Raw genomic sequence first — 10490 nt, 5'->3', positions numbered from 1 at the left:
AGACAGAAAAGAGTAGGAAAGTGAGAAAGCAAGCTGCCAGGTCTGGGACTCAAACCGTGGTCAGCCATGTGGGAGTCCAGCCATCTTAACCACTGTATCACTTGCTGACCCCCTTTGTTTTTAAAAGAGAGTTTTTATTTTTTAAGAACTATTTATTTAATTTTATTTGTTTATTCATTTATTTTAATTTGACCAGAGAGAGACACACACACACACACAGAGGGAGAAAGAGAGAGAGAAAGCGAAAGTCATCAGGTCTGGGACCCAAACTGTGGTCGGCCATGCAGGAGTGTCCAGTGCCTTAACCACCACACCACCTACTAGTCCCTTTAAAGAGATTTTTTTCTATAGGGTGCATGCACTCGTCAGAGAGACAGAAAGTGAGAAATCACCCCACCCCCAGGGGGATGGCCATACTGCAATTCCTTCATCTCCATTCCCCTCAGGATTTTGGGCATGCATGTACATGTGCTAGCCTGAGTTTTAAGCCACCAGGTCTGGGACTCGAACAGTGGATGACTATGTGGCAGTCCAGTGACGTAACTGCTACGCCATCTGCTGTTCCCTAAATAAATAATTCTTTAAAAACAGTAACAAGTTGACTAATTTGTTGAATAACAGAATTGAATTTAAAAATTCAATTTTGAATAATTCAGACAAATCAATCTATAGAATTTGACGTCAGGTTGGTGGTTAGTGCTGGGGGAGGAGATTGACTCAAAAAGGAGATGAGGGGATTTCTGAGGTTATAAACATATTGTTTCATAATCTGGGAATTGATTGTGAGACAGAAATTAGACCTACAAGTATAGAGGATAAGGCCCCTGCAAGGAAGCCACTGTTTTGTTTTATTTTTCCTCTATATTCTGGTTAATGTAAAATATATACATTTTTACATGTCTCTAAAAATTTATGGTTCCTTGCTAATAAGGCAAAAAGGAGGGATATTGATCACACAGACAAGATAAGGCCAAGATGGAGACACAGTGGACTAAATTTTCAGAGCCAAAACCTGGCTGCATTGGGACTCAAAGCAATTGTAGCTAAGGGCAACAGTTTCTATTTAGCAACTACATTCTTACAAGGAGTATAGAAGACTATGGTCCACTGACCCCACAAAGAATAGGGTAATAAATCACTCAAACTACCATGTAACTATTTCCTAAAGCTCACTTCCTTATCAGAAAGCCAGACCATCGCTCAAATTGCTAAATAAAAACCCCTCACCTCCAGCTCTTCTTTGGCAGACCATTCGGGACCCCTCTCTGCTTGGGAGCTCTGTTGTTCTTTCCCTCTCTTACTAGACTCTGCTTTACTCTCCTCTCTGTGTCTCTAATTCTTCATGAACACCAGACAAGAACCAGCACGAGTGTTGGGTCCGATTGCCTAGCACTCATGCATCAATGACAAGGGTTATGTTCACTCCGAAAATTCATTAAGCTGTAGATCTATAATTTGTATACCTCTCTGCACATATGATATACAGCTATAAAACTGATTATAAAGGGGAAAGATTAAAATATGTATTAGTCTATTCAAAATGTACTCTTTCTTTTTTGCTATAGTATGCATGCACTCACTGGAAGTGGTTGGGGGTAATGAGAAATCACTCCCTGATGGGATGGATGTGCCGCAATTCCTCTCCTCAATTCTTCTCTCAGGATTTTGGGCACACACACATGCACACATATATGGCATGTTTTTCAAGCTACCAGGTCTGGGACCTGAACTTCACAGTTAGCCATTTGATATCTAGCTGCCTTTGTACTCTTAAAGTATTAATTTTCTTCACAAGAGAGAGACATAGACAGGAACCTTCGAGAGTGTCTTCATGCTGCAATCCTCCCTCCAGCCAGGCAGAGTCACAGGCATGCCTGTGGGTAGCTAGGCATGCTTAGACCCTGAGCGTGAATCTGGAGCCTTCCCGTATGGCCTCTAGCATAGCACAGTAGCTTCCCAACTGCCCGAGTCAGAGTAGCTGGGCCTAGATTATACCTTTTAATGTAACGTAAGAACAAAGAAATCTTTTTCTTTTTTTTTTGAGAGAGAGATTTTTGCTATAGGGTACATGTGCATGCTAGAGAGACAGAGAAACAGAAAGCAAGAAATCACCACCCCCACCCTCGGGAGGATGGCCATGCTGCTATCCCTTCTCTTCTATTCTCCTCTCTGGATTTTGGGCACACATGTACATGCGCCCAGCGTGAGTTTTAAGCCTCTGGATCCAGGACTTGAACTGTAGTCGACTACATGGGAATCTAGTGACATAAACATTGCACCATCTGCTGGTCTCAAGAAGTCTTTAATAATCCTTTACCCTTGACCATTTTATTTCAGTGAGGAAAAGATAGGATGTGTTAGGATCATTCAAATGTCTTTAAAGACAGGTACCCACCTCTTCACCCTCACTGGTATTGCCTGTTGCAGCTTTGGCTTGGGCATAATTAAAGTTAAAGATGTCATCGTTATAGAAGTAACTCTGAAAAAATCACAAGGATATGTTACATTGAGCATTAACACATAAAATATAAAACCATCAGTTATGCCAGATAACAAAAATAATCTCATGGAATTATGTACTACCATTAATGGCACCACAGAAAAATAGCCATCTCCAAGAACATCTTATCTTTTTTCAAAATTAAATTTATTATTATTTTTAAAAAGAATTATTTCATTTAGCTTTATTTGTTTGTTTGTTTGTTTATTTATTTATTTATTTATTTTTGGAGAAGTTTTTGCTATAGGGCATGTGCGCTCGCCAGAAAGAGAGACAGAAAGCGAGAAATCACCCCCCTGGGGGATGGCCACGCTGCAATCCTGTCTCCTCCATTCTCCTCTCAGGATCTTGGGCATGCACGCACACGTGCCCGTTGTGAGTTTAAGCCGCTGGGTCCGGGATTCGAACCATGGTTGACTACATGGGAGTCCAGCAACATAGCCTTTATGCTAACTGCTGGTCCCTCATTTAGCTTTATTTATTTATTTATTTTAATTTGACCAGAGAAGGACAGAGTGAGCAAGATGAAAGAGAGAGGGAAAGTGAGAAAGCAAGCTGCCAGTTCCAGGACTTGACTCACAGTTGGCCATGTGGGAGTCCAGTGCTCTTAACAACGCCACCCGCAGGCCCCCATTAGTATTATTTTTTAGAGAGAGATTTTTGCTATAGGGCACATGTGCTTGCCAGTGAGAAAGAGAGACAGAAAGTGAGAAGTCACCCCCCGGGGTGACTCCCTTCTCCATTCTCTCAGGATCTAGGGCACACATGCACATGCACCTGATGTGAGTTTTAAGCCACTGGGTCTGGGACTTGAACCTTGGTTAATTATGTGGGAATCCAGCAACATAACCATTACATTATCTGCTGGTCCCTATTTGTTATTATTTTTAATTTGACCAGAGAGAGAGAGAAAGAGGGAAAGTGAGAAAGCAAACTGCCAAGTCCAGGACTCAAACCCAGTTGGTCATATGGGAGTCTAGCACCTTAACCACCATGCCACCTGCTGGCCCAAGAGTGTCTTATCATATCTGATATACTATACATAAAGTCATACAGATAATTCTATACTGACCTTAAATGAGTTGAGGTAAATCAAGACATCATCAAATTGCTTAAGCAGGAAGAAACAGGAAGCCATGCACTGTCTCCCAGGTATTGTATCTGAAATGGAGGGGGGAGGAAGAAATCCTGTATATTCACAAAACTACAAGTTCTCTTCATCTGGTATTTGAGTTATTTTATAATTTAGAGATAGAAATGTATTCTAGCTGGTATTTTATTTTATAATTTAGAGATAGAAATGTATTCAAACACATTTTTTTAACTTTGCACTTGATCTTAGCCAAAAGGCCGAGAAGCGATTCATTTTTTTAACTTTGCTACAGGGAACTCTGGTGTGTTCACCAGAGAGAGAGAAAGTGAGAAAGCACCCTGCAGAGGGATGGCAACATCGCAGTGTCCCCTCCATTCTCCTCATGGGGTTTTTGGCAAGCATGCATACGTGCCCAGCATGTTTTTCAAGCTGCTGGGTCTGGGATTCGAACTGCACAGTCAGCCATGTGGGATCCATCCTGCCACTGGCTGGCCCAAGACATCCTTCTATAGTTTATTTATTTTACCTCTTTTATGAGAGAGTGTGCACATATATATGTGAGAGAGGGAGAAAGACAGAGAAAGACACCCTCGATAGGGTCTCCTCAGCGCATTCCCCACCGCAGCCCTCCAGCTAGTCAGGATCTTGGGAAGTAAACTCAGTGTGTTTCTGGTCAGCTCCGAATTGGAACCCACGGTTGGTCGTGTGTCTTCCAGAATCAGGTCAATATGCTACCCTCTGTGCCAGCAAATAGGCCACCTTTTTAGATTCTAGATTCTGAAATTACAGATTCTGTTCTGTGGATGAAATCCCAGCATAACGGAGGTCACAGTACCCGAGAGTGACCGATAATCTTTCTGGGGTTAACTCCCAGAGTCCAAAACGAGTGCATGCCCTGTAGGTACTCTGGCTGCAGTGTTTCCCAGATTGTTTTCCAGGGCTTTGATTCTCTCATCCCAGTCCAACGTCTGCGCACTCAGTGGATGTAGCTAGGCCTACACCAACACTTGCCCAAGACAATCTAGTACTTCTAATCTCAAATGGAGAAACAATTTGCCAGGGAACTACCTGATTCTGATCCTGATCCAACTCTTTATCTGATACCGATTCCTATTCAAGGGAGCAGAGGATTAGTATAACCCCCACCCCTGCCACTGGTATTCCCAAGACTCCTTATCCTGTTAAATTTTTTCCCCAGTAGCAATTATCACATTCTGATATATTATTTATTTATGTATTATGTTTCTAAAGGTTTTTCAAGTGTATTTACTGTTTATTCCAGGAGAGGGAGAGAGACAGACAGAGATGCAGCATCCCCACAGGTTTTTTTATATATATTTTTAGAATTATTTATTTTAAATTTTATTTATAATTATTGTATTTTAATTTTATCAGAGAGAGACTTGAGAGAGAGAGGGAGAGAGGGAAAGTGAGAAAGTCAGCCACCAGTTGAACCACAGTTGGTCATGTGGGAGTCTAGCATCCTAACCACCACAACACCTGCAGGCCCCCCAACAGGTTCTTTTTTTTGGGAGAGGTTTTTGCTATAGGGCGCGTGCGCTCACCAGAAAGACAGAGAGAGACAGAGAGACAGAAAGACAGAAAGCAAGAAATCACCACCCAGGAGGGAGGGACATGCCGCAATCCCTTCTCCTCCATTCTCCTCTTGGGATCTTGGGCACATACGCACATGCGCCCAGCATGAGTTTAAGCCACTGGGTCCGGGACTTGAACCATGGTCGACTACATGGGAGTCCAGCAACATAGCCATTATGCCAACTGCTGGTCCCATGTTTTTTTCTTTTTAAAACATTTTTTAAAGAATCATTTTATTTAATTTTATTATTATTATTTTAAATTTGACCAGAGAGAGATACAGAGAGACACAGAGAGGGAGAGTGAGAAAGCAAGCCGCCAGGTCCAGGACTCGAACTGCAGTCAGCCATGTGGAAGTCTAGTACTTCTAATCACCATGCCACCTACTGGCCCCTGATCTTTCCTATTTCTAACTTCCTACTTTACAATATGAAGACTAGTGGCCACATCTCAAGAAAGAGAATGAAACTTCACCAGTTAGTATGTGCCCAACTCCAGTTAGGAACCATGCTCAGAAGTACAGATTTCAGACATACCACATTCACTAGCTGATCCTCCCACCAGCTGGAAGAACTGCTGGGCAATTTTCATATGATCCCTCTGAAAAACAAAGCAGAGCTGATATAGAGGAAGAAAAGGAAGCTACTTTATTTGTATTACACTTTATGGTTCTAATATACTTGTCAGAATTTAACTTATACCCTTGTATTAAATTCTGCCTAAGACAATACTAATTCTTTTTAGGATAAGCAACTGGAAAATGATAACTTGAAACTAAATTACAACCTACTCAAGGTCAGAGAGGAAAAAGGAAAAATGTACAGCCCCCAAATTCTATCCCATAAGGATCTTCATTAAATAAATCCATTCATTTTCTCATTCATTCATTTAACAAATACTCATTGCTCTTTTACCATGTAGCAGATCTTGGCAAAGGAGCTATAGGTATAACAAGGGGTTGCTTTTAAAAAAATATTTATTTTGGGACCAGCAGCTGGCATAATGGTTATGTTGCTGGACTCCCATGTAGTCAACCATAGTTCAAGTCCTGGACCTGGTGGCTTAAACTCACACCAGGCGCGTGTGCGTGCATGCCCAAGATCCTGAGAGGAGAAAGGAGAAGAGATTGTGGCATGGCCATCACCCCCTGGGGGGTGATTTCTCTCTTTCTATCTCTGTCTCTCTCTGTCTTTCTGACAAGCGCATGTGCCCTATAGCAAAAACCTCTCAAAAATTTATTTTAATTTATTTGTTTTTCTTTTTTCTTTTTGTTTTTTGTTTTTATTAATTTGACCAGTGAAAGAGAGAAAGGGAAAGTGAGAAAATAAGTGACTAGGTCCAAAACTTAAACTGTGATCAGGTATGTGGGAGTCCAGCACCTTAACTACCACGCCACTTGCCGGCCCCACAAAGAGTATTTTTTAAGTTTAAATTTATTTATTCAATAAGTATTTACTGTCTGTCTACTACGTAAGGCCCTGTGAAATAAGCTAGAGATAAGATTTACTTATAGCCTACTCTGTACCTAAAAGAACCTAATATACCATGTTAAGATGGGTAAGAGGGCCAGCTTTGTGGCACCCTGGTAATGTGCTGCTCAAGAGAAGCCCTCTGTGCAGTGGTAATGCATCGCTCGAGAGAAGCTGGATCCCACACAGTGACCACGGTTGGAAACCCTTGCCAAGTCAGCCTGAAACAGGCCATGCACAACCAAGTGCCCCCAGATCTGCTGGACCAGAGGACTGGAGAAGGGGGATCATGGAGTGGCCAGACTTTGTGGAGGGTGCTTCTTTCTTTTTCTCTCTTTCTCTCTCTCTTGAGCTTGTACATGTACCATGAATTAAATAAATAAATAAATGAGAACTTAATTTTAGACAGTGTTTTGTTATTTTATAAAGCACACATTTTATAGATGCCAGAATCTACAGCTCAGAGATGTACAAGATTAAAGGGGAAAAAAAGGAAATTGCAAATAAGAGAGAAATTGTGCACTCATTTTTTTGTTATTAAATTAAAAGCACTGCTTAAAAATAGGGCTCTCAGGCCCACTCATGGTGGCACAAGCAACAGGGCACTGCTGTGTAAGGCTGGGACCGCACACCAAGCCCAGGTTTGGGTCCCAGACCAACTGAACAGGCCAAGAGCAGTGGGAGACTGGGGCAGAGGATCACAGCAGCGAGATCTGTCCAAACCCCCTCTTTCTACCTCCTCCTCCTGCACATGTGTGGACATGCTTTCACTCATAATAAAAACAGGGCTCTTTTTAAATAAAGCAGCGGTTTTTGGGGCTAAAATAGTTTTATCTGTTTCTAAATAACATAGACTTCTTTTTACAATAGAGTCTGGTTTGGGAAATAATGACAGAGAGGCAGAAGAGCCTATTTGCAAGATTGGTGCTGGCTGAACTTTGCTATTTTTCATGCACCTATAGCTTTGCGAATTACAGATTGCTAGTGACTTCATACTCACCGAACCCATTTCCTGGCCAAGGGCTGCATTGACCACCCCTTTGAGGATATATTCCTAGAAACATGGAGTAACACTGATTAATTTAGGAGGAGGCGGACCTATAAGATACCTGTCAATTACTTGCATCAACTAAATGCTTTATATATATTACCAAAAGTTATCCAGAGTTAGTTTTTCTCTGTTCTATTCCCGGCTTGAATAAAAGAATTAGGAGACCTTCCTTTAGTTTCTAGCAGGCAAGTGTCCATATAACAGAATTTGCCATCTTTGTAAATTTTCAGTCTTAAGCAGAAATAACTCAATGGATGCTCCCAAAAGTAAGTTTTATTTCAATTCAATTCAAAATAAAACAACAAAATGTTTATGTAATAATTTTTATCACCTGAGCCACTGCCATTCTCTGTGCCCATATCATATAAATTATTTTCCCTTCCCAATGTTATGACTTTCTTTTGTTAGTGATCCTTTTCCTCAAAAAAAAAAAAAAAGAAGTATCCTCTGATTTCCATTTGTATGGTATTTGACCCTTTACAGTCCTGGGGCCTTACTGTATGCCTTCTTTTAGACTTGGTTAGTTTTTTTCTTAATTTAATTTTTATTTTTTAGATTTTTGCCATAGGGTGTGTGTGTACTTGCCAAAGAGAGACAGATAAGTGAGAAATCACCCCCATATGGGGAATGACCATGCTGCAATCCCTTCTCCTCCATTCTCCTCCTGGGATTTTGGGCACACATCACATGTGCCCAGTGTGATTTCAAGTTGTCTGGGACTCAAACTGCAGTCACCCATGTGGGAGTGATCCTGATCCACCATGCCACCTGCTGGCCCTTGTTTCAGTTCTTTACTAGACACCATCTTTAGGGGCTTTATTAATTTTTATTTAAGAGGGCTTATAAATAGCATAAAAGATACTGAAACTTTTAAACACTTAGGAAACAAACTTGTTCAAAATCCATGGAGTCTGGAAATATTTTTCATGTCTTTCATTCAATAAATAGAATGCTGACTAAATATTTAGTATATATAGTATTAAATACACAACATAATCACAGTCCCTGACTGTAACAAGTTAATCTACTGAGGGAAAAAGAAAGTACAGATAATTATATTAGTGATGATATAAGTACATATACCTATTAGGTCATTGGGAAAGTCATGACATATTTTCTATGTTTTTCTATGCAAAAATGCATCATGACTTTCCTGATGATCCAACAGTTGTTAGTTTCATCAGAATTCTAGATTTTAGTATTTGCAAACCTAGGCTGGCCCCGTGGCTAGTGGCTAAGGGAGCTGTACCTCACATGGGCAGTTGTGCAGTTGAGTCCCAGTTCTGGAGGCCTGAAAATCATGCCAGGCAGTAGTAACAAGTGCCCAAAGTCCCAAGAGGAGAATGGAGGAGAAGAGATTATGCTGTGGCATACCCTCTGGGAGGCTGATTTCTTACTTTGTCTCTGTCAAACACACACGCCTTACAGTAAACTGAAAGAAAAAAGAAGCTGTCATACATTATATTTCTAGATCAATGTATATGGTCTTTCCTGGGATTTTATAAGCAAGTATCTTCTTTAATATGCCTTCCAGCTATTGTTTCCAAAGTTCAACTTTCAACACTATTATTAGTAAAAAGGTAAACCATTCTCAATTACCTGAGGAGTAGTAGGCTCCAGATCCTTAATTAAGTTATAAGCTTCCTGTACATCATCTGAATAGAAAAAAAATATACATTGTTATACTAGTCTGTAATTTGGCAAACCCTTCTGAAGCAGTCTCGAAAAAGATAAGACTCCGATAATCAAACATTCACTTATGGGACATATAATCTGTTCTATTTGTCCTCTAATTCTCCATCAAGTTCAATGTTGAATAGTTATCCTAAAGATAACTAAATAGCCTTATAAATCTTGTATTAAGCCATGAAGCACTAAAATATGTTTAAGTTATGAACATGGACTGGGTGTTATATGCCAATGGTGTTTAGGTAAGAAAAATAAACATTTTTTAACAAGAGGTGTACATTAAGTATATAAGAAGTAAAATGACATGAAGTCAGATATTTGATTTAAAACATTTTAGGAACAAAAAAGGAGATGGTGGATGAAAAAGACTGATACGATTTGAAAAATGTTGAATCTTGAAAGAATATTTGAATTCATTATACTATTAACTTTTGTTTATGTTTGAAATTTTGTATGATATGATTAAATTTTCAAATACATACTCTCTTTCTTTAGCTCTTATCCAAAAATACATTGCTTCATGCTTATATAGTAAACAGAGAGGACTGTTTGCAAATTCATGTTCTTGTTTTGTTTTTTTTTTTTAGAAATTTTTGCTAAAGGGTGCGTGGGCCCACCAGTCTCCTCTCATGCAAGAAGCCCCCACTCCACCCCTGGGGAATGACCATGCTGCAATCATGCTGCAATCCCTTCTCCTCCATTCTCCTCTCATGATTTTGGACGCACATATGCACATGTACCGGCATGAGTTTTAAGCTGCCAAGTCTGAGATTTGAACTTCAGTCAACTATGTGGGAGTCCAGTGATGTAACTATTACACCATATACTGACTGGTCCCATGTTCTAATTTTAATAAACATATTTTCTCAATAAGGAATATGTTGGTCTGGTAGGTTTCTTCCATATACCTAAAAAGGCCCATACTGTTAGTTGGAGATCTGTGACAGAATGCTAACACCAACGCATGGTAGCTACTGGCCCATACGAGGAACTAGTAGAAAAGACTGCTTTGGGCATGTGTCTAATCTTTTTTTTTTTTTTTTTTTTTTTTTTTTTCTTTAGGGGGGGTGCACTCCCCACACACACAGAGGG

General features: G+C 40.2%; 1 protein-coding gene across 2 annotated transcripts in view; it reads right to left on the bottom strand.

The window, feature by feature from the left end:
* IFT56 (intraflagellar transport 56) overlaps window positions 1-10490 on the bottom strand; it is a 68462-nt gene that overhangs the window by 19482 nt on the left and 38490 nt on the right. For both annotated transcript variants that reach the window (XM_006145033.3, XM_027770503.1), the window contains 5 exons: window positions 9309-9364; window positions 7659-7712; window positions 5726-5789; window positions 3573-3661; window positions 2396-2479 (listed from right to left, as the gene is read on the bottom strand). In XM_006145033.3, coding sequence (XP_006145095.1) covers window positions 2396-2479; window positions 3573-3661; window positions 5726-5789; window positions 7659-7712; window positions 9309-9364 — 347 coding nt within the window. The remainder of the gene's footprint in view (window positions 1-2395; window positions 2480-3572; window positions 3662-5725; window positions 5790-7658; window positions 7713-9308; window positions 9365-10490) is intronic.

Source organism: Tupaia chinensis, unplaced genomic scaffold (genome assembly GCF_000334495.1).
Source record: "Tupaia chinensis unplaced genomic scaffold, TupChi_1.0 Scaffold000140_1, whole genome shotgun sequence".
Classification (NCBI taxonomy): Eukaryota; Metazoa; Chordata; class Mammalia; order Scandentia; family Tupaiidae; genus Tupaia; species Tupaia belangeri.
Note: the sequence above shows the minus strand (reverse complement) of the source record. Positions and strands in the feature narration are given on the sequence as shown.